The following is a 25,004-nucleotide window of genomic DNA, read 5'->3' on the forward strand; positions in this document are numbered from 1 at the left end:
ATCTATTCATATTTTAGCTGCCTCTGAGCTCCCAGGCTTTACTCTCAGTGTCTGCATGTGTATCTTAGCAGGTACGATAGCTTGCAGTGGCTAATTCATGCATTTTACTGAGGACAATAAAATCCGAGTCCAGTAGCACCTTTAAGACCAAAAAAGATTTATTCAAGGCGTGAGCTTTCGAGTGCAAGCACTCTTCATCAGACTAAGAGTGAAAGCTCACGCCTTGAATAAATCTTTGTTGTTCTTAAAGGTGCTACTGGACTCGGATTATATTGTGCTACTTCAGACCAACATGGCTACTCATTTGAATTTTACTGAGGAGACACTGAAGGAGGGGAAGTCATGCCGTGTACTGATTGCAATACCTAAAATGCATCTGCGAGAGTTATTTGTGTTTTTTTCCCCAATGTCCTGTCAATCAGCAGAGATTAGAAGGGGATTATTGTCGTTCTTCTGCATAGGTTTTCATATGATTAGCCCAGTTTGGCTCGAGCTCAGCAGGGCTTGAGGGTGACGCATGGTTGGTCATGGCCAATGCTTGGATGGGGGACCACCAGGGAAGACTGGAGTCACTGTGCAGAGAAGAATGTGATCGCAAACTACCTCTGTTCACTTCCTGCCTGGGATACTTTGTGGGTTGGTTGTGACTTGACTCTTTGTTCATAGGTCACGAGGAAAATGTTTTGTGTTTAGTGCCTTATTTTTATTCCTGTTTGTGCAGTGCAATTTTGTTGGCGTCGAGGTTTCCTTGTGTGAAGTACGAGGCGAAATGCTTTCACAGATAATTATCAGTAACTTTTTTTGGATGTTAGTTTAAAGAAATATTTAGAGGGAAGCTGATCTTGGGAACTTTTGCATATAGAGATCTTTGCAGCCTGTGCAGTGCTTAGCATTTATCCTGTGCAAATCTGTAAGGGTTTTTGTCAAGTGTGGGAAACGTTCACAGTTTTCTCTGGAACTTTCCCCGGAAAAATATTTACTTACGCTTCAAAAAGCTTTCCATGTTGCCACTGTTTTCAGTAAGAAAAGATCTTTCAAAATTGTACTGACAGCTGTAGGTCCTCTGAGTCTACCCTTTCATATTATGACGGGATGTGTTCTTTACTGTTAATAGTGGCCAGTATCCAAAGAACTAGATAAACACGCAAAGGGATTTGTGCTAATCTAGTGCATTTTTTACCCTTTGAAATATCACAAACTGCTTCTCAAACTCATCTCAGTTTCAAAAGCAGTTACACATGCGGCTTAGGGCTTGCTGTTCAAGAAAAACTAGTATAAAGCCGCCGTGGACTCCTTCGGCTTTCTGAATTTTACGGGTTTTATGATTGCAGTGTTTAGGTTTTATTTTCAATTATTATCATGCTGAACTATTGGGGGAAAAGGGGGTAGTAAGAAATACATCAGTCATTTTAATGAGTCGATGTATTATGTCCTGTATTAACTACCTGTCTGCTACGATAGCACCCGAAGCCCTGCATGACATTTTGCATCATTTAATGCACTCATTGAAAGCTGTGATACAGCTCTTACATTAGCAACACATAAAATGATAGCAGTATGGACATTGGGAATTTACCTGAGTTTTAGTCTTTCGCATTTGTGCAGTTGCTTTCCTATAGGTAGCAGTGTAAATTTTCCCAAAATGTTGATGTTATGGGGGGACAAATATGTGTGGTAGGAGCAGAAATTTAGAGGAAAATAGGGTGAGGTAGTCCCGGGGAGTAAGATCAGCTAAGTATTAGGCTGGCCTGACTCGACAGGTATCCCAATTTTCTATCCGTCTTTGGCTTGTGTGGGATATAAATTTAAATTGTGTATCGCCATAGAGCTTTAGAATGTTATTTAATGTTATTTAATGGGATTGTAATGGGGGTTGTATTGTTATTGTATGGATTGTATAATGAAATTGTAAACCATTGCGAGCCAGTCTTGGGAGCAGTGGTCATACAAATCCAATTATATATATAAATAAAATATCTATTAAATAAATAAATGCAGTACTTTCATATCAAATTGAACCCCTTTTTCCCTGCTTTAATGACATAAAGTGCATCCTTTATATCTTTGAATGTGAAATTATACTAATTGGCATATTTATGGAGTTTTCTACAAGCAAAAGTGTAAACACACCCAATACTAAAGAAAATCTATCTCATAGCAGTTTTTTCAAAGGCTAATTTTTTTCAAAGGGGTTTCTAGGCATGCATATGAACCTTCTTCCTTGGAACTTTATCTGATTTTGTAGGCCAGTCCTAGATATGCTTGTTTTGATCCAGTTGAGTTCAGGGGAACTTACTCCCAAATAAGCATGCACAAAATTTGACAGACCAACCATCTTTAAACCGCCCGTGGCGCCACGGGCGCCACGGACTAAATAATTCGTTAAGGGCTCTTGAGGTGGGATTTGTCCGTGATGAGGAAGGGTCCGGGTTGGACCCTTCCTCAGGACAGACAATCGGAGGGACCAATCGGCAGGCGCTTTGTGCCTGCCGATTGGTCCCTCCGATTCCCAGCCCCAGGAACTGCGAGCCGCGCGCAGCGCGGCTCGCAGTTGCTCCTGGCCTGACGCGGCGAGAGGCGCTTTTCGCCTCTCGCCGCGTCAGCCCACCGGGTGCTCCCTCGGCTAGCCAGCTGACTCTCGCCGCATCGGGCCGCGTCTCGCAGCATCGGGCCGCTGCAAAACACCCCGGCAGTCGCGCGGAGCGCGGCTGCCGGTCCCTCCCTGCCTCCCCCGCCGCTGCTAGCAACACAGAGCCGACTACGAGAGCCGTCGCCGCGGGACAACACAGACTGTATGTATCTAGAGCCCGCTGTATCCCTTTTACAGCGGGCTATATTTCTAGTTTAATCATAAAGCAGCTCAAATAGTATATGTTATTGAAAACATATGCTTATATCCTACCTGTCTGCTCACCAGAGTTTGAGGCTTTCCTCATTCTTAAAAAGTCTTAATTTTAAGTATGTAGAAGATTAGTTCAGTTGAAGAAGGGCCCTCTAAGGTTGCAGCAGTACAGACTTTGGTGAGTAACATGACAGGGTACACACCATGGTATTTCCTGCTATGTTACTAGTTCATATTATCTTTCCAGTGCAAATTGGAGTGTTTGGTTACTAATATGTGTAAGTTATTATACACTTTTAAAATATTTTCTAAAACCTTAGATTCTAACATTGGGGTACAAAACTAGGAATTTCACCAAACTGTTCTGAAATGTGATGGTAGTATAAGGATCAAGCAGCACCTGAGTTGAATACCAGAGAGGAATTCTGTCAACGGAAGATGACTTTCTTGACTCCTCCTGAATGTTGTTTCTTGGTGACTGGGGAACATCCTTCCCCGCAAACAGCATTGGAGGAACTGGAAGTCTGCAGCAGTAGAAGGGAATTGATGAAAATCATATTGTAAGCATGGAAATCCTATGTATTACCCAAGCATCTGTGTCTGGGTGTGCGTGTGTGTAGATTGAGTGGCCAAACTGTGGATCTCCAGATGTCCATGGACTACAATTACCATGAGCCTTTGCCAACATCTAGAGTAGGGGTAGTCAATCTGCGGTCCTCCAGATGTTCATATACTATAATTCCCATGAGCTGGCAGGGGCTCATGGGAATTGTAGTCCATGAACATCTGGAGGACCACAGGTTGACTATCCCTGGAGAACCATAATTTGTGTAGAGCTTTCCCTTTCTGTGATGGGTATAAATAACTGCCAGTTTTGATCAGTATTTTGGATTTGTCTAAGATTTTAATGCAGACTTCCTTTCACATGTTTAGAGTGTTGCCTTTTGTAGTGTGTCCCACATTTTAGATTGTAGTCCCATTCTAAAGCTTTAAAAGCGTACACCTGCATTCCATAAGCTCTGTTCTCCATTCACTGCCCTTTCCAAAGTGAATGTGGGAATGTGTGCATACCATGGCAATTCATGCAGGGGAAAGAAGTCTTTCAATGGCCGTATGTACTTTCTTAATACTGCTTTTTGCATTTATGATTCTTTTAGGCGTGGTTCTGTTTGCAATGCTAAGTGAAATGTAATCATGAACAATAGATAGTCTAAGCAAAAAAATCAAAAGTACTTTCATGCTCTAGCAAAACATTTGGCCTGTGAGTAGGCATTTGATTCATCTCTATTTGAATGGTCACTGCTTTTCCATTACTTATACAAATATTTAAATTGTTTTGTTTAGCTTAAGTCAAATAACTGCAGTAAGCTGCTGTATGTATTTTTCTGCATGATACTTAACATATGTCATTCAACTTGCTTTTGCCCACAGCTTAGATTAAACAGTCTTGGCAGTTATAATGCTAGTCTTGTAATTCAAGTACAAATGGTTTTTCTCACTGGGCTAGCATCCCTGTAGGGCAGGGGTAGTCAAACTGTGGCCCTCCAGATGTCCATGGACCACAATTCCCAGAAGCCCCTGCCAGCGAATGCTGGCAGGGGCTTCTGGGAATTGTAGTCCATGGACATCTGGAGGGCCGCAGTTTGACTACCCCTGCTGTAGGGTTTTACTAGTGTGGACTTTAATTATTTTGGTGGTTTTGAAATGTCACCAAGACTTGCACTTGGGTTTCTTTGTTCTGGTTGCTGCTGCCTTCCCCACCCCTTTGTGATGATGTGTTTAGGAAATTCTGGCTACTGATCGTTCTACTGTATGAAGTTCATAATAGTTTTAATTTACTAGATCACGATTTTTATATGTTATGAGAACAGGTGTATACATAGATTAAGTAAACCAAATTTTTAATCACATACCACTATCTCTGAGTAGAAAATAGTATGGTGCAGAAGGTCAGACCACTTCTCCTGAGGTAATCGTCTGTTAGTTGTAAATCATTATCTGCCCACCACTGACTGCTCTTCCGGTTGGGAAATATCTGAGGATACGTGCAGACAGGAAACAATTTAAATGGGTTATTTAAAGCACTGTTTTCTCTGTCTGTGCTGGAGATGATGAAGGGGGGAAAAATCTAGTTCTTTTTTTTAATTCAAGTTTTGCAAGTTACTGGACAGTAAAGTGGCACTTATTTTCACTAGTAATTATGTGCGAGATAAAGTTTGTATGGATAAAAATAAGGTAGATTTCTTGATAATTTGTGACACAAATTACTGGTATTGTGCCTTAACTTTGTGTCCATTATACCCCTAAACTATCCAACTCATTTTTCTGTAGCACCTCTATAATGAATAAATGATAGGCCATGGGACTACTGGAGGGTTTTTTTTTTAACTGAGTTTTTCCTTTGGAATTTCATTTTAATACTCTTTTTAAAATTTGTGATAGGATTCTGAGCAACAATAGGATATCGGAATTGAAGAATGGTTCCTTTGCTGGATTGAGCCTGCTTGAACGATTGTAAGTTACCTAACCTTACATTTTAATTATTGTAATAAAAGCCCTTTACTAAAAGAAACCGTATTCAATTCTGGTTTTTGAAGTATTAAGATGCTTTGCAGTTGGTGTTGGTATCCCGCTATACCAATGCATAACATAAGTAATTACTTCTTTAGGTAATGGACACAAGCAAATACAGTATCTCCTAATTTGTGAAACAGCTTCAGCATTTAACTGTCTTTTCTATGAAGGTTTACTTGGAAACATGTGTCCTTGAGTTTCGTAGAGCTTAACTGCACGTAAATGTCAATACTTGTCATCACTTGTTAGCATGCATGGATATGGTGAAGGTAGTTCTTTAGCCGATTCTGTGAAGGCACAATTTTCCTTCCGCTAGTAGTTTTCAGGCCTGGCATACGTGAAGAAGTAAAAAAAGATACCGTGTCAGAAGGAAAGATTGGCGCTGTCTAATGTCTCCTTTTTTTCTGGCTAAGATTGTTGGTAGTTCTTGTTCTTTTTTGTTGCATGTTTATTTTGATTTTTTGTCTATAGCTGAGTGAACAATGAATTCAAATAACCAACTGTCTTTTGAGCCTATGTTTTTTCTTCAGTCTTCTAAGCGTTTAAATCGTCAACATTTCTTAAAATATTTTTCTTCCAATTTTCTGTTGTTGTTTTTGACTACATGAACACTAAATTTATTGGTATGTCCACATCTTTTTTTCATAGACATATTGCTGGATTTTATCACGCTAGACTCCTAGACTCACTTTAAATAATAGCCAGGATCTAATAGACTTCTTTACAGCCAACTAAGGTCTTGGGTATGCCCAGGGAAATTATTTACTAAGCCATGCTATATGTATCATGAACTGCTTATAAAACTCCCCCTTCTTTCCCAAGGATGTTTCCTGGAGTGAAATGGGAGCTTCCAAGGAAAATATGTAAATATTGGATGGATATGCAGAGCTACTTACATGGATTTTTGGATCCAGCCCATTAAATTTTAACATGTAACAAATAGATCCCCGCATCCAAAGACTATCTATAATTTTCCCTTTTTTGATGTTTTTGGCATATATTAGCTCCCCACTCCCAAATCCATCGGTGCCAATAAACCTTTTCACTTCATTATATGGGATACCCTGACATAATCATCTTAAATTGTGTTCCAGATGACTTGCCAGGCCTGATTCAAGTCTAGGCATGCTCCTAAAAAGCTTTAAGTGTCTAATTAGCTTTCCTAGAGCAGGTAATGAATCATTAGGAAGAGGTACAGCCTTGCAGCCTGTTTGGTACACAAATAAATTCTGTTAGAGAATCTTTGCCTCCATTCCATCTTATGTGTAGGAGTCTTATGATTATACAGGATTCCAACAAGGCAGCGAGTTGTTAACAGTGTTTCAAGAATTTTTAATTTAATCATAATTTTAAACTCTTAAGTGATTTAATAATATTTCTGAATCTTAAACCAAACCAAATACTGGAAGACATTATTCTGACTTTTCGGAGGCAAAAATCTTATTGTAAAAGACATAATTTGCCTGAAGTGTGCAGTTATATTTTTCCTAAGATTATGTTTTCTCTTAGTGGTCAGTTTAAAGATAGGGAAGAGCAAAACTAACCTTGACATAGTTGACTTGCTTCCCCTAATTGATGCTAGAATGACCAGTTTAGCTTGTACTGGTGAAAAGTGCAGGATTTAGTTGTGAGTGGAGTATTGATGGACTTTGAAGATGAAGGGAGAGTTTGGAATCAGATTTTCCTCCTTCATATTCAAATAATGCTGCAATATTAGACAGCTTCAGTAGTTGAACCAAATGGAATATTTTAACCAAAGCTCTTTCCACTACTTCATTCCTTTGAGCATAGTAAGTATCCTGTCTTGAGTGGGGAGGGAGAGCTTCTGTGCGGGGAGAGCCAGTGTGGTGTAGTGGTTAAGAGCAGCAGCTTCTAACCTGGCAAGCCAGGTTCTATTCCCTGCTCTTCCACATGCAGCCAGCAGTGTGACCTTGAGCTTATCAAAGCCCTGATATTGCTGTTCTTGCAGAATAGTTCTATCTGAAATCTCTCAGCCCCAGCTACCTCACAGGGTGTCTGTTGTGGGGAAAGGAACAGAAGGCAATTGTAAGGCGCTCTGAGATTCATTCAGGCAGTAAAAAGTGGAGTATAAAAACAAACTCATCCTCCTCCTCTTCTTCTCTTAATGGATCAGTCTACATTTGACTTCAGATGCTGCCTTGATAAGGCGTCTACACTGCCCTTTGACCCTCTTGCCCCTGTGTCCTGGCTTATTCCAGACCCCTCACCACCTTGGCTTTCATACATGATGTAATGGCACAGGAATTTTTAGCAGCACATTTTTAGCATTTTTATCCTGATCATGTCAAGAAGATTACCTTGCTTTCTTTTTGCGGTCTGGTGGTGGTTTCTTATACTTCTTTATGTACTCCTACATAGTAGCTCTTCTCTTTTTAATAACTGCAGAGTTCACCTTGGTAAGCAGTTGAACTTTGCCTAATGAGCTGTGAAAGGTCAGGGCTAGCCTAAAGCATTTGTCAAATGGCTTCTGTTCTTAAAATAATTTCTTTTAAAAAAATCTTAGGGAAACAATTAACTGATCATTCTAGTTCATAATTTGCTTTTTGCCAATACAGCTGTTTATTCCTGTTTTGCAGCCACAGTTGTAACCTAAAGTTATGCTGGAACTTCTCCAGGCTTTATTCATTAGGTATCTTCTGAAATAGAGATACAGCACACTAGATAATCTTTCAAGTATCCTGAAAATTTAAGTGTCTTCAGCTGATGGCCTCTTGTGGCGCAGAGTGGTAAGGCAGCGACATGCTATCTGAAGCTCTGACCATGAGGCTGGGAGTTCGATCTCAGCAGCCGGCTCAAGGTTGACTCAGCCTTCCATCCTTCCGAGGTTGGTAAAATGAGTACCCAGCTTGCTGGGAGGTAAACGGTAATGACTGGGCAAACCACCCCGTATTGAGTCTGCCATGAAAACGCTAGAGTGTGTCACCCCAAGGGTCAGACATGACCCAGTGCTTGCACAGGGGATACCTTTACCTTTAACAATTGAATAAGATAATAAATAGACATGGATGCCCGTCTTCTGGACTTCAGATGTCATTTGGTGTGGAATGCTTTGTAGCAAAACTATTACAAAAGATTCTTTCATATCAGAGAGAACACCAAATTAAATATTACACATTAAAAAGGAATTACCTATAATGTTAGTGGTTCTGAAAATTTTAGTATGACTCTCAGACTAATAATGCTAATATTTAAAATTTACATGGTGCTTCTAAAGCATTTTCCCTACATTATCTCAGCAATTATTCATTATTGCAAATGGTATTTTGAGGCAGGCAATGTTCTCCATCAGTCTCCATGCTAAACTCAGAGTTTTAATCAAGGTCTTACTGGTTGACAGTTCCTTATTCATAGTAACTGTGTCCTGCCCCTTTTTCTCCAGATTCTGTAGTGGAGCACGTTTTACTTTTCTTGGCCTTTCTCTTGTATTAACACGCACAATCAGTTCTGTATTTAGAATGGATTTCTTTCCCACCACATATTCTGGCCTGCTTCAAGCAGGCATTTGACTTCTGAAACCTGGCTGTGTTTTTCCATTTCACTGTTTATTTAGCACTTCCCCCCCCCCCCCCTTCATTTTAAAAAGCCTGTTTGTGAGGCACCGGATTCTGACCTGGCTCGCCCAATCTTATCCGCTCTTGGAAGCTAAGCGGGATTGGCCTTGATCAGTATTTGACCACCAAGGAAATTCAGGGTCAGGACTCACAGGCAGGCAATGGCAAGCCAACTCTGGATATCTCTTGCCTTGAAAAGCCCACCAGAGATCACCTTAAGTCCTCTATGACTTGATGACAATGTAAAATTTCTCTAAAAAAAAAAAGAAAACCTTTAGGCTTTGGGAGCAGATGGCAAGCCCATGTTAATCATTTGTGTGTCTCATCCTGCACCAGGCGAAGCTTCCACATGTAGAGTTTGTGGAGTTGTGGAGTTTGATGTAGAGTTTGTGGCAGTAATTCAGCCAGAATGTTACCAACCTCTGTTGGATCAGTTTCAGTCCCGATCCAGTGTTGCTGTTTTGTTTGGATTAAATTTGTTTGATGTCACCCAGTCTCTCGCTGCTGCCAGTTGAAAATTATCAACCAGTCCCTTGGACTCAGATGGAAAGGAGAAGGAGACTTGAGCATCATCTTGCATAATGATTACAGCTCACACGAAATCCCCTGTTGATGCATGTGGGTATTAAAGGACATAGAAGGACAAGATGGAACCTCATGGTATCCCCCGAGTTAGTAGCCTGCAAACTAAAATAGGCCCCCCAACAACAACAACATCACATGAAACTTGCAAGACTAAATGTGGTCTTATAAAATTCATTTGAGGCATCATACAAGTTGTCTAGCAACACAAATGAAAAATCTTATAAATTTCACATTAAACATCTGTAAACAAAAGAATTCTATCTCCACGTGTTATAAAGATGCAGTGACTCTTTACTTTTTGTCAGGTTCACATATTTCTTAAGCGCTTCCCACAAAACCATAATTACTCCCTTTGGACTACCAGTGCTGTTGTTTTGTCAGCCCAGATCTGAAGTAGACAGAGCAGAAATTCCACTTTGATTTCCTGTAAGGTAGGCAGCTGGTAAGGCCCTTGAGTATCGTACTAGATGCCTTACATTATTTTGAATGCTCAGTCTTTTCAGACTGCACTGGTAAATAATTTGGTTATGGCTACACAATTTGGCATTATGTATGTGACATTTTGCTCAGGAGAGGGAATGTCTGCTTTTGGAAAAGGAAACACCGAATCTTGTATAGTAATGAATGAAAAAAGTAATGAGAGCTAAGTGTTCATTTCTTGAGGCAGTTTATTCTGAAGTAGCTTATTTATTGCCAGGTAGATCATGTGCTTCGTCTCTTATAATGCATATATTATCAAATGCCAAGTAAGAGCCAAAAAAATTTCTCCTAGATTTTCAGATAAGAAGTTGAACTTATTATTAGGCACAATGGCTCCACCAGTACTGTAGCTTATAGGCATTAAACTTCTCATAAATACACAGTCCTTCCCCATAAGGAAGACCATAAAATATGAGAGCCTTGTTTTCTCAGTTGCCCACTTCAGCATTTACCTGCAGTTGCGCACACTTAGCCAAAGGTACACAACAGGAGGTTTGTGTACACTTGTGTGTACATTTCTCATATTCTGTTCACCCCAATCTTCTGCATCATGGGACAGTATAATGGGCTACTGTGGAGCTTATGTGTGCACTGGGGTTGGGAGAGCACTGTGATACCATGTGAGAATCCTTCTGTGAATGGACATGACACTCCCATGGGCCAGGATTGTAATCCTTTGCTTGTTGGGGTTCATTGCTTATCCCTTTACCTCTTAAGTTGGCTAAAAGTCAGCTGTTGGACCAAATCAACACAGAACAATGGTCTTCAGCGCATGAATCGGGGACCCCTTATAAAACTGCCTTTGCTGGAGGGAATGTGTATGTGCTGCCAGTGCACAAGCAAAGACCTGTTCCTCCTGCTTAGAGGAGCATCACAAGAGAAAAGCACAGTCACTTGGGCAAGATTCAGAGACACCCCCCTCCCCATAAAAGTTTACTCTTTCCCCTGGTTCAACTGCACTCTAACCACCACCACAATCACACAGCCCATGAATGTTCTGAATGTGGTACCAATGCAAAGCCCTCCTATCAGCTGATGAGGCCAGACCTCTGGTTCCTCTTCTTATCATATAATTTTTTGTCATACTACTTTCTGTCAAAAGGTGCAGTGAAGTTGGGTTCCATTACCAGATCTGGAAGGGTTGAAAACCACTGCAGAGAAAACGTTTGTTTTCTGGGTGCAGAAAAAATGTATTACTGATTCGTGTAGAGCAGACCACCATGATAGTAATCTAGGCTTCTAACCAACTGAGAACAGTTGTGTTTTTCCTTTTACTTAAGGAGGTTTTTATAAATAGATAATTCTCTTTCCTACCCCTGAATATTATAAGCGTTACAAACAGGTTCCTGTTAGCTTGAAAATTCAGTCCTGTAGTTTGCTTTTCTGTAATGAATCTTACGTATCTTGTGCACTTTTTTTTTAAACAGGGACCTTAAGAATAATCTCATTAGTGCTATAGAACCAGGAGCTTTCATAGGACTTTCATCTTTGAAGAGATTGTAAGTATTTACATTTCTAACATGGAGTTAAGTAAAATGCAATATATTAAGTGCTAGCCTGAGCTAAACTTCAAGAGTTCTCCCCCCCAAAAAAAAAATCTCTTGCAGCCTGCTTGAACCAATAAAGTGGTCAACCACTTAAAATCGTTTTGCTGTTGTGTTCTTAATTAAGCACTTAACTATATTTACTCCAAAGGAAGATGGCCCTGAATATTAGGCAAGGTTTGACATTAAAACAGATGACATTAATTTAAGACTCACAGACACACACAAAGACTCAGCCAGCCAGAGATGTCTTCCTCCATTTTCCCCAGTGTCTTTTCATCCCAGCTGCAAACACTTGTGGGTTCCCTTGTCACAAACACTTTTGTCCTCTGTGTCGGTCCCATTGTCCCTGGTCAGAAAACATTAGTCAGCGCAACACAGTTGCAAGAGAGGGACACTCCTCCTTATCTCCCTCTGCTCCTCAACTTGGTCATTCATGAGCTGCTTCTAGTCATCCCTTCAGCTGCGGAAGAGGCAAGCCTCTCCCTCCCTCTGTGCTTCCTGGTCATGCCAGGGAAAGAATGCCCTGACAGCACTTCCTTTCCTCTCCTACTCACCCCCAAAGGCATGGCAGAGACCGCAGACTGGGTCAGCTAGGCTATGGGAGAGACAACTCACCCCAGCAGACTCTGTCGATTGTAGACTGAGTTTAAGACAGCCCACTCTTCCCTTGGAAGCCACCTGAAAGTAGTTTTTAAAGCTTTTTTATATTTTGGTAAATATATGGTATCTGGGAATCCTAATATGAGCAGCCAGTGTACTATGGCCATCATATAGAAGCTTAACTGATCTTACTAGAATGGGTCAGCAGGTCATCCTCTCTGATTCTCCTTTAGCGTCAGAGTTCATTTGGCTACCAGAGAAAATATCATTTTTTGAAAGATTCAGTTGTTTTCTGTTCTGTTTCATTTGGACAGAGACTTAACGAACAATCGAATTGGATGCCTGAACACAGACATATTTAAAGGACTGACAAATCTCATTAGATTGTAAGTATTGCTCTGCTAAATGCAATTTCTAGTGCCAGGTACCCAGCAGGTCTTTCTCCCTTCTTTCATAAAGTCCTCCTTTGCTAACTGTGTTCCCTGGTAGCCTGTTCTAAAAAGGGGCAGCAAAATGCCATCATACAAAAAATAGGTGACTGGGGGACAAAGAATATTAACAGTATTGAGAGTGACAGATTGGTAAATTTTATTTTTCCCATTTTTATTTTTGGCCAAGATTTCTAAGAGAAACTTAGATTGACTATGGCCTCTTATACACGGGCCAGAAGTCCCGCGTTGGCAGCAGGAGTGCTTTGGTTAAAATCACTGCGGTAAGCGACCGCGGGATCTTCCGTAGCTTCCTGGGTGAGCTGGGGCTGTTGTGGGCCGGCGCTCTGCGTAATCGCCAGCACCAGGCTTGTCGGCCTGCCCAGCCCCGACCCTACGGTGTCCCTTAAGGGACACCACATGCCCCTGTGGGCTTCGTGGAGGAGGCCTGGCCCCTCCCCACTTCCCCCACCCCCGCTGCTTCACTTACCTTGGCCGGCAGGGATCCGGCCCTCCTGGCCCTGGTGTAAAGAGCACGCAAGTGTGCTACGCCTGGGCAACCCAGCATGCCCCACTCCTGTGCATACATGGGAAACAGCGGGGCATTGTGCCCCACCACAACGACACGGCATCAGTGCAGGGAAGCTGACACCGTGCATAAAGGGCCTATGTGTGACATATACAGAAAGCACATTATGTCAGACTTTTTCCTTTCTCTCGGAAACTGGATGGCTTTCCATCGAGCAGGTCAACAAGTTCATGTATCTTGGGGAGGTCATCTGAGCATCAAGAAGCGGAAGTGCTTATTACAAATAAGTAGCCAAGCTTGGCCAAAGATGATCGAACAACATACTCAAATTCCCTTACTGAAAAAGCAGGCACTATGTCCTGGCAGCCCTGGAGTTGTTGTGGGCAAAGTCCCTTTCTCAGCTACTTTATGGTTCCTCTGTTGGAGCTCCAACACCAAGTATTGCTACTACAGAGAGGGTTCAGTCTAAATTCCTTAGGGCTATCCTTCAGCTTCCCCACAGTGTACCTAATGCATTAGTGCACTTGGAAACATATGCTGAGAGTTGAAGTTAAAATCACCGTGCACTCTATTCAGATGTGGCTGAAGTTAAAGCAACAGCCTGCAACTTTGGGCGTCTCTCGTTTTTCAAGATAATTTTCAGTCTCCATGGTCCAGATCAGTGAGATTCAAAATACAAAAGCAGCGGATGTCAATGAATCTAGTACTTAAGTTAAATCTACAGCAGGCCAAAAACATATTAAGGCAAAAGAGCAAAGATATAGGCCAGCAAGAAGACATAAGTAATTCCCCTGGCTTTATTTACCGTATTTGCCGGTGTATAAGACGACTGGGCGTTTAAGATGACCCCCCAACATTTCCACTCAAAATATAGAGTTTGTTACATTACGTTACAGTACTATGGGCACTGAAGTGCACCCGGCGTATAGGATGACCCCCCTACATGGAGGCATGTTTTTCAGGGGGGGAAATAGTCTTATATGCCAGCAAATACTGTATTTTATTTATTTATTTATTTGATTTATATACCGCCCTCCCTGGAGGCTCAGGGTGGTTTACATGGAACTTATGAACAATACATAAAACAGTCGACTGTCAAGACAGGAATCAATATGTAACAGCTCCAGCCACCTATCTATGTAGACTTAGAAACAGTAATCGGAGAAGAGCTTTCACTCTTGCCAGATGCCCAGCTTTGCCTACAGCAGTACTAGTGGGCTGATATAAAAAAAAAAAATCCCCCCCCCCCTCCGGGACCATGCCCCTGCCCCAGAAATTAGGTCAAAACAAGGGAGCATTTTTTACTCCACTGCTCCATATATAATATGTTACTTGATAAAACTATACAAATTAGATTAGAGAAGCACTCGGGTCTGACAGCAAAAGAAAAAGTAAAGAAATCTTTAAATGATGAGACCCCCCCCCCTCCAAACCACCAAATTTTGTGCTGCCACCATGTAGATCTGCAAAAATTTCACAGGGAAATAAATCTTTGTGGATTTTTTAGAATGGTCATAAGTTTACAAATGTTATATAAATAACTGGTTAATTATGATTTTATTTTGAGTTTTAAATGCATTCAAGATTTTACCTCGTATTTTGATATCCCTGCATTTATTCTACTGGTCTAAATGACTGTAAATATTGTTGTTGCCAGAAGCTTGAACAAATAGTGCTACCTTATTTATTGTTAAGCTGTTGGGGTACAGAAGAATCCAAAGGAGAGTTCTAGTACTTGACATTCTACCCAAGGTGTGTTGGATCTGGAAAGGAATCCTAAACAGGTCTACTCAGAAACAAATTCAGATCTATTTAATGTGGCTTACTCCCAAGAAGGTGTTCTTAGGATTGCAGTGTTAGTATAAAAATCAAGCTCCGTAACGTGGCTTCAACATCACTGATTTCCCCATCTCTGAAAACTAAGAGTTCCTCATATCTGGTTTTAATTTTTCCTTTCTTTCCTTTAAAAAAATGTTTTCTTAGAAATCTTTCAGGAAACTTGTTCTCATCACTGGCGCAAGGAACGTTTGATTATCTTACTTCGCTAAAGTCTTTGTAAGTAAAAAAAAATCTCTTTGAGGCTTTTAAAGTAGAAAGCTAACTGTAATTCAGTGGGTTTTGGAGGTTAAAATCAAATGCAGTACATGATCAAATTAAGTTTCGTTTCATTTTATTTGAAAGCCGTGTTTCAGTCAGCATTCTAGCTTTGGTAGTAAAATCTAGAAGTCCTTATCAGTGAGACAGAGGATGCTCAAAGTACATATTGACTTGAGGTTTATAAATGACCAGACAATGCATCTGGTAGGTTGAAACAGGTAAGAATCGCCTCCGTATAACCAAATAGGCACGATTGTGTAAATTCCAAGGCATCTGGTTCTCTTAAACCTTTAGATTACTGTGACTTATTATGTCATACGCCTGTGTAAAGAGGCTAGTAAAATTGAAATGCATAACTGGAAACTAATGTGGCTATCTTGATTTCCAAATATTTGCAAGCAATTCATTTGCGTACTTAGAATTCCTCCTGGATTCATTGAGGCTACTTTTTTCCTAATCCTCCTGTTATTTGATATGTTGTAGAGAATTCCAGACGGATTATCTTCTGTGTGACTGTAATATGTTGTGGATGCAGCAGTGGTTACAGGACAGAAACATAACAGTACACGAGACTCGATGCGCTTTCCCCAAGTCATTACAAGCTCAACTGGTTGTGAGTGTCAAGCAAGAGCTGCTGACATGTGGTAAGAGAATTACAGTCTAGTGATGTGGTGTTCTTGCGCGCAGCTCCACAAGCATCTTCATTCTCTGCTTTCCTCTTAATTGGTGTCTTTTTCACTGGTAATTCAGCCAGCATGCCAGCTTTGTAAGGACCAAAGTTTGGGCTTCTTAGAGGTATAAAATTTCATGGAGGGCCCATGTCCAGCCAGTGCTGAAGCAGCTGTGTTGGTTACTAATCCTATTCCAGATCATTTTCAAGGTTCTGGTAATTATATCCGAGGGACTGCCTGTCTCCTTAACCCCCCCCCCCGCCCTACAGAGCAGGTTTGAATCTGCTGATGGTCCGTGGCATTTTTGGTCTGGCCCCAAACTGGTGGAATGAGCTCCCTGAAGAACTGAGGGCCCTGACGGAGTTATCACAGTTCCGCAGGGCCTGCAAAACAGAGCTCTACCGCCCAAGCATTTGGTTGAAACCAGGCTGTGGAAGACCTGTGTTCCTCCTCCAATGGCCCCAATGGCCTTTATGGCCTTAAATGCATCGTCCATCTTGGGCAACCTCCTGAGGTTGGTGGGTGGTCCATGCTGGGACTGGTTGGGGAAATCAGGGAGGGTAGTGACTGGTTGAGGCTGCTGGGAGAATGTGTTTTATTCTTATTTTATTGTACTTTTGTAAACTGCCACGAGCCGGCATGGTCCAAGAGTGACAATCAATAAATATATAAAAGTCAGAGGGAAAAATGGAAGTTGAGGTAGGGGATTAAAATATATGCAATACCTTTAGGAGGGGGCTATATTGGAAGCTATATGCCTCCATAGTTGATAGGATCAGAACTATAAAATGCAGAATAATATTTTGGAGGCCATATGATATCATAACACATAATTTGTTAAAATTTTGAGTCACTTCTAGCCTACAGTATAAACATGCTTAATTTTTTTAAAATAATAATATTAGAAGTGACTAATTGCTTTTAAGGAATGTCAGATGTTAATATCAAGGCAGAATCTCTCAACTTTTTTTACCATTGGGAAACATTTTTTTTCAGGCTTCAAGAAACCCCAGAAGTGGTGCAACCATGCAGAATATGGCAGGAAAGCATAGCTGTGTACCCACATACTTGTGGCCCCTTCCCACCACCCCTATGCCCATCATTGGCCATGGGGGGGAGGGTTTGACATGACCATATATGGTCATATCACCCAATAAATGCTTAACAAATTAAAAAATATATAAACAATTTACTCTCACTCATTCACGAAACCTTTCCAGGGCCATCAAATCCTGTTTGAGAAAGCCTGCAACAAAGCCATAAATAAATCTTTGGAATAGAGCCATCCATATATATCACATCTGTTCTCATAACTTGCTTTTCAGAAAAGCTGAGAACTGTTGATAAACAGATTTCTTCTATTAGTAACTTAGTATATTAAAAGCATAAGTGCTGGATGAGCGTGAAAGTTTATGGAAGCATTTAAAAATGTTTTGATGCTGTGGTGAGGCCCAACAATGTGATTTGTTAAGGGATTCAACAAATCCTTGGCAAATAGTTTTAACTAATGGTGATCCATGTCCAGGGGATCTGTGCTAGCTTAGTCATTCTTGACTACCAGTGGATCACAATTGTACCTGTGGAGAGGGAGGCATTGCAATACCAGAAGGTAAAACTGGAAAAGGAATTGGCAGCTGCTCTGGTAGAGGCACAATTGAATTTGTCGTAGGTCCAGCAAAAGTGTGAAATTGCTGAGCTACCCATAGTGTGTGTGTGGGGGGGATATACAATGGAAATCGCTACAGAGATTAGCTGTGTGACTTTAATTCACAATAGAGTTTTATTCATGCCAGTCCTATTCACACTGCAGTGGTTGATGTAAGAGAATAACTTTACTAATGGTGACAGAACATCCATGTACAGGGGCAGGGTATCTTAAAGTACCACATGCTTGGGGACAAATGTATTTATTTCATTTATTTATTGCCTCACTTAAAATATACATGCCAGTGGAGTGTTTTGAAAGGGAGAGCTAGAATTTATATAAGCACAATCTTCACTCACACTTAATGTGTATTTGTCTGCTGCATGCATTTTAAACTTCAATATTATATCCAGAGTATAAAGTGTATCCGATGGTATGCACACCTGATCCTACTTGTGGTTATGTAAGGTTTTAATATAAAGAATTTTCAAATTCACACACGAATCCTGATACACACAGAAAACGGTTAATCTAGAAATTCAGTGTGTGTATTTTTTCCTTTCCAATGGAATACAGAGCCACCTTTGGAGTTACCGTCTTTCTACATGACCCCCTCTCATCGCCAAGTGGTATTTGAAGGAGACATTCTGCCTTTCCAGTGCATGGCTTCATATATCGATCGGGACATGCAGATTCTGTGGTATCAGGATGGAAAGATAGTAGAAACCGATGAATCCCAGGGCATTTTCGTGGAAAAGAACATGGTTCATAACTGCTCACTCATTGCAAGGTAGGTTCAAATGGGTAGCCGTGTTGGTCTGAAGTAGCGCAATAAAATCAGAGTCCAGTAGCACCTTTAAGACCAACAAAGATTTATTCAGGGCGTGATCTTTTGAGTGCAAGCACTCTTGTGCTTACACTCAAAAGCTCACGTCCTGAATAAATCTTTGTTGGTCTTAAAGGTGCTACTGGACTCTGATTTTATTGTGCAAGGTAGGGTCTTTGTGTGTGATTTCCTCTAGTTCTTTTGGATCAATTTGTTAAATATCTATAGATGGAAGTTCACAAGTTACTCTTCAGAGAGAATGATGGTAGGATGCGTAAGATGGCAGAACGTTCACATCCATGGCCCCATCCCTGTGTCCATTTAGTATAATATGTAAGCAGGAACTAAGCACGTAGGTCCTATGCGTCCCCTTGGGCTCCCCATTCGTGAGGGTTTTCATTCACATACAGCGCTCGTCTGTATGCTCTTGCTCTCATAAGTTCAGTCGCAAGTATGTGAGAGCAGTCGTCTTCTTTACCCACCCTGCTCTTTCATAGTTTTTTTTGCCATTACTTGCGCTTGACATTCCTTTTCTGCCTTAAGTGCTACTGCACTGGGCATATTTCGGGGTGGAAGATGACTAAGCTCAGTACACTATGCAATATTTGTTTGTTTGTTTGTTTGTTTGTTTGTTTATTTATTTATTTATTTATTTATTTATTTATATGTCTATACCGCCCATTTCCTTGCAGCTCTTAATTTTGAATATGAACCCACCCAACTTGTGGGGTGGGACATGCATATTTCAGTACTATGCTCGGAGAAGAGCTCCTCTCTCCCCGCCAATACATTGTCTTGGATCCAAGGATACACAAATGGCAGCATAAACGCGTTTGCCACAGTTCCGCATGTTCAAGGCCTTGTAACACCTAGTACTTTCTTGCCAGGATATTACAGTGCCCAGACATTGTATGCACGAGGTTTTGTGCAGGAAGTAAAGCAAGTAACTTTGCACAAGCAGCTGTCGTTGTCTTTTTTCTCAGATTTCCAGTTGTTCCAGAGCTCTTAACAAAAGCAATAAAATAAAATAAATAAAATGCTGGATTTAACCCAATGCCATTTGTTTAGTTTTGAGCATCTTTAAGTATCCCCTTACCAGCCAGAGTAAACCGGCTTTCTCAACAGAACTTACCCTTTACAAATGCTTTTCCTGTAGTGTTTGAATGCTGATCGTTCCTCTTAATCTTAGTGCTTTGACCATCTCAAATATTCAAGCTGGATCAACAGGCAACTGGGGTTGCCACGTGCAGACCAAACGTGGGAATAATTCAAGGACCATTGACATCGTAGTATTGGACAGCTCTGCTCAATACTGTCCACCGGAAAGAGTTGTCAACAACAAAGGTGACTTCAGGTTGGTGACGACAGCTCAGGAAGCGGGTTTGGGGGTTATTTTTATACATTGCTTTTGAGCTTGAGTGTTACTCGGTTCTGTTATCCTTTATACTGATAACGATTTCATCATCCTAGTTCATAATTGGCCAGAATCAAATAACAAAGTATTTAAAATTACCTTTAACTTTATAACAGTGTGAAGAATGGCATTTAGTAAAATTTGCAGTGGGTAGCCATGGTTTAGCAAGAATACTGAGTGAACTGAAATTTAAACTTTAAGGATATTATTGTTCTGGGAAGAATCTTGTTGTGTTTTACAGTAACTAATTGCATATATGTGTCTTACTGTAAACAACTGTATTCAAGGGCTGAATACAATAGGCACAGAGCTATTTTTTGCTATAGTGAACTGTCAGTAGTAAATTTGGGATGCCGGCCTCCAGGTGAGTCATGGGATCCCATGGAATCACAACTCTTCACCAGACTACAGAGATTAGTTCTCCTAGCCAAAATGGCCTTTTTGGAGGGTGGTCTCTATGACATTGTACTCCAGTGGGGTCCCTGTCCTCCCAGGAGTTTCCCAACCTGGATCTACCTCCCCATCCCCTGCAGGTGGCCAGGGGGGATCTGGCAACCACGTAGTAAATACACCTTTCCCTTCTTCATTATCCATACTTCTCTTCAATTTGCACTTTATTTCTTTTTTTCACCTCCTCCTGTCTAAACTCTTTGTTGGTCACTCTTAACGGTACATTTTCACTGGGGGTGACAGTTAACAGCAATTACCTTTGTGTGAAGTAACTCCTTTTCTTACTTGGATCTACTTTTCTTCCTTGTAAAGCATGCACATCTGTCTGTTACATTACTTGATGTCTGTTGATCCTTTTCTCTCTTTTTCTTCCCCTTCCCTTAGTTCAGGGATTCTTTACTTCTGGTGACTTTCAGCATAGATCTCATTTCCATGAGATCTGTGTTCGAATCATAGCATTTTACTGAATGTAGTCTCTGGGGGCAAGTCACATTTGGAAATCATGGTGAAATTAGATGTTACTAAATTGCTGGTTTTTACTGAGGTGGATGAATGGCCAAATCCAATACTATATCTTCAGACTGGCAACAGTTTTCTGAAGTCTCAGGTACAAAGACAATTGTGTGACATTGTTGACCTGGAAAGATAGTACAAGCCCCAACTTTCTGTGCCAACAGGCCGGTTTTATTCCTGATATGTGGGTCATCTGAGGTTATTTACCAGTCAGAAGTGGGATCTATCACCACTTGGCGGTGATGGTTCACGGGCTCTTAACAGAATGGTATTGCCTTGACTCTTTGTCCAAAAATGGGGTCCAGAAATGATGTGACTGATTTGCACACTCAGTGCATCTTTATAACCTTTGCCACTCCAAACGCTTTTTAAATTGTCTTTGGGCTTGCAACTGGAGGTAAAAATCAGATGGGAAATAGGCTTGCCCTTCAAGCTCCCCTCATTCAAGTAACCTGCCCTGCTTATGGATTATTTAACATAATGAGATTTTGTCCCAGTGAAATTCCTTTGAACGAAGCACAGTTTCCAGAATCACCAACTTTTATTAGGAGGTTCACTCAACTTGGGTATGCTGCAACTGACTTCTCAGTCTGTAGTATGTAAAGGGCAATAACCCAAGAGTTATTCCTCCTCTTTAGGGGCTATATACAGAAATCAAGTTTCGACTTATGAAGGGAATTATTTGGAGCTCAATGGCTGTAAACGTACCTAGAAACATTTTCTTTTATTCCTTCTTTGGCTGGATAGAGCTTAGCAGTGCCAATTTTGCTTTTGCTTAGAAGCCATTTGAGACGGAAGGCGTAGAACTCTTTGCCAGGAATAAAATGGTATATTTGGGCAAAGAAAGGAGGATTTATACATACGACATACTTCATTTTAGCTTGATTGTTCTTTGAAATTTCATATATAGCTCCATATTTAGTCAGCAGTATGCTTTTTTCCATCTGCATGTTCTGTGCCTCTTGTGCAAACACATCTTTTTATAACTTGCCATAGCAAAATGTAAAATAGCAAACAAATTCTTGGGGGGAAAGACCCTATTCAGCGTTCTTCCAGTAAATCTTTTCTTTGGGAACTTTTTGAAAATAATTAAAACTCTTGCTGGATCAGATCATGTTTTTTTTTTTTTTAATAGTGTCCTGGGAAACCTGTAAAAGGATTTGGAGTAACACACCCTATCTTTTATACCCCCCCCCGGCCAAAGTATCTGGTATTGAAAGGGGTATAGTGCCTCTGAACATGGAAGTTTGATTTTTGTCACCCTTGTCATTAGACCCACCTACAGTTAATTCCTGTAATCCCTTTTAAAACCCATCTAAACCAATGGCATCAGTATCGTACCAGCAGATTCCATATGTTATATATGTGTTAGGTAAAGTACTTTCTTTTCCCTACATCAGTTTCATTAGATGCCCTCCCAAGGATTGCAAGAGAATGGAAGGTTTCCCTCTGTTCTGCTTCAGACCTGGTATAACTTGATAAACTTCTTTGACGGTCTCTTTCCTCAAGATTTTTCTCATCCAAGAACGTTCTAAAAGCTTTTAGCTTTTTCTCATGGGAAGATACTCTTAGGAGGGACATGGATTTTCAGCTTTAAAACCAAAATGATTGGCACAGGGATTGGGGCAATTAACAATCCCCCCCCCCATGTGTCCCCTAATAAAAATCTATCCCCCTCCCCCAGAAGAGTACCTATTATGGTTTTCTCCCCCTTGCCTTTTCTTCTTACTGGGACTTAAATCCTCCTGGGGTACAAAGGAAACATTTTCAGTGTGTTGATATGGCATGTGGGGAAGTCCTTTCCCCACTTTCTTTACTACTCTGATCCAGATAGCATAATCCTCTAACACCAACACCATTGTATTGGTCTTAGGACCAAATAATGCAGGAAGACACAATCTTGTAAAGATCTTTTAAAAAACTTAAGACAAAGGAGGAGAAGAGTTGGCTTTTATACTCCGTTTTCCACTACCCAAAGAATCTCAAAGCAGCTTCCAATCGCCTTCTCTTCCTCTCCCCACAGCAGGCACCCAGGAACAGCTCTAACAGGATTGTGACTAGCCCAAAGTCACTTAGCTGACTGCATGTGGAGGAGCAGGGGCTCAAACCCGGCTGTCCAGATTAGAAGCCATCGCACTTAACCACTGCACTAAGCTGGCTCTCACTGTTATCTCTCTTGTAATTTTAGCTTTCAGTACCCTGTAAAAATGTGGTGGTGGGGAAGTAAGATGCCCCTTGGTATCTTCATTTAATTATACGTTATGGAGGTTGAGATTGTTTACAGCAAAAAAATGATTGAAGTGCAATAACTATGAAAAGTCAGAAACATTATAGAGAGCAGAAACTTGGTGGGAGCAAGGGGGTGAGCATTTGGAAGCCCAAACCTGTCTGGTAGCAACCTCCACCAACAATCTACCTCTGCCACCATGCAGCTGGGCCTGACTTTTTCGAGGGAGAGGCTGCCCGAAGGAGGGAAAAAACGAAGGAAGGGGAAGCAGATAAAGGCAGGTTGGCTTGTGGGTGGAAAGAAGAGGAGGAAACGATGGGGAGAGCCCTTGGAGGATTGTAGAGAAGGGAAAGAAAACATTATGTGTGAGTGGGAAATGAGATGCCCCCCCCCATCACAAGCCCTTTTGAGTCCCCAACTTTTAATATTCCAATTTCTTATGACATACTGTGAATCTTCCTTAATGATCCCTTCAAATCACATGATAGTGGTGTGTCCCAACGTTTGCAAACTTATGATCAAGCTTAAATAATAGAACGGTAGGTACGCTGAGTCACATAGTACTATTCTTCAGTATTTTTATGCTCCCTGAACTTTAATGTTGGAAGTCTCATCAAGGTGACCTTTTCCATAGGTTACAGATACTTAGTTCTGAAGTGTCTCACATTTGGTTCTGTAGGCCTTAATTTCATTATTTACTGATCTTTTTCTCTCCACACTTGCCATGTAAATTTGTCTAATCTTTCTCCTTAACTCTCTAGGTGGCCTCGAACGTTGGCAGGCATTACCGCATACCTGCTGTGCACTCGTTACTCTGCTGGCAGCGGAATATACACTGGCAACTCTCAAGATGAGAAGAGGGCTTGGCGCAGATGTAACCGGGGAGGGTTCTGGGCTGAAGAGGATTACTCACGGTGCCAGTATGCAAATGATGCCACTAGAGTGCTGTACATGTTTAATCAGGTTATTCATCCCCACCCCCACCCCAATATGTTCAGTGAAATTATTTATCTGTTGAAAGCTTTCATGCTAACTTATATGATGATCATTTTAAAGCGGTGGTCCTCAACTGTTGTAAGCCCATGGTCACCTGATACAATGTGTGGATGCAGTCATGAAATGGCTGCCACAGCTTACTTTAAGTCCCACAGTAAATTTCCACATTGCACTTCCGTGTGGTCATAGAGGTTTACTAGTTCCTCGGGGGGGGGGGGGGGGTCAGGCTCACAGAAGTTCACTGGTTCCTTTTGGAGGTGGGAGGGGGGACTTCAGGCAAGGGGAAAGCAGGACGTATAGTCCTTTTGGATCCCACCCCTTGTATTTATAGTACACTGATCTATTATCGTAACTTAAAAAGCAGGAGTGGCCAAACTGTGGTGCTCCAGATGTCCAAGGACTACAATTACCATGAGCCCCTGCCAACTTGCTCTAAAGATTGTTGTTGTGTTTATAGTAGGATCAGATTAATCAACAAGCATTAAAGTTCTTTATAATCCTGTCTTTATGTCTGAATCCCATTTGATTTGTTTTGGTGCCAGTTTGGTGTAGTGGTTAGGAGTGCGGACTTCTAATCTGGCATGCCGGGTTCGATTCTGCATTCTCCCACATGCAGCCAGCTGGGTGACCTTGGGCTCACCACGGCACTGATAAAGCTGTTCTGACCGGGCAGTGATATCAGGGCTCTCTCAGCCTTACCTCCCTCACAGGGTGACTGTTGTGGGGAGGGGAATGGGAAGGCGACTGTAAGCCGCTTTGAGCCTCCTTCGGGTAGGGAAAAGTGGCATATAAGAACCAACCCTTCTTCTCTTCTTCTTAAACCAATGTTTTGTGCTTTGTACAGATGCCCCTCAACCTCACTAATGCCGTGGCAACAGCACGGCAGCTGTTAGCTTACACCGTTGAAGCAGCAAATTTTTCTGACAAGATGGATGTCATTTTTGTGGCTGAAATGATAGAAAAATTTGGGAGATTTGCCGAGAAGTATAAAGAGGTAATTTTGTAGCG

General features: G+C 41.3%; 1 protein-coding gene across 1 annotated transcript in view; it reads left to right on the plus strand.

The window, feature by feature from the left end:
* ADGRA3 (adhesion G protein-coupled receptor A3) overlaps window positions 1–25,004 on the plus strand; it is a 59,081-nt gene that overhangs the window by 7,464 nt on the left and 26,613 nt on the right. Inside the window, exons 2-10 of the mRNA XM_077301548.1 lie at window positions 5,285–5,356; window positions 11,481–11,552; window positions 12,515–12,586; window positions 15,141–15,212; window positions 15,738–15,898; window positions 18,147–18,360; window positions 19,586–19,750; window positions 23,762–23,963; window positions 24,841–24,990. Of these exons, the coding sequence (XP_077157663.1) occupies window positions 5,285–5,356; window positions 11,481–11,552; window positions 12,515–12,586; window positions 15,141–15,212; window positions 15,738–15,898; window positions 18,147–18,360; window positions 19,586–19,750; window positions 23,762–23,963; window positions 24,841–24,990 (1,180 nt within the window). The remainder of the gene's footprint in view (window positions 1–5,284; window positions 5,357–11,480; window positions 11,553–12,514; window positions 12,587–15,140; window positions 15,213–15,737; window positions 15,899–18,146; window positions 18,361–19,585; window positions 19,751–23,761; window positions 23,964–24,840; window positions 24,991–25,004) is intronic.

This window comes from Paroedura picta, chromosome 10 (assembly GCF_049243985.1).
Source record: "Paroedura picta isolate Pp20150507F chromosome 10, Ppicta_v3.0, whole genome shotgun sequence".
Taxonomy (NCBI): Eukaryota; Metazoa; Chordata; class Lepidosauria; order Squamata; family Gekkonidae; genus Paroedura; species Paroedura picta.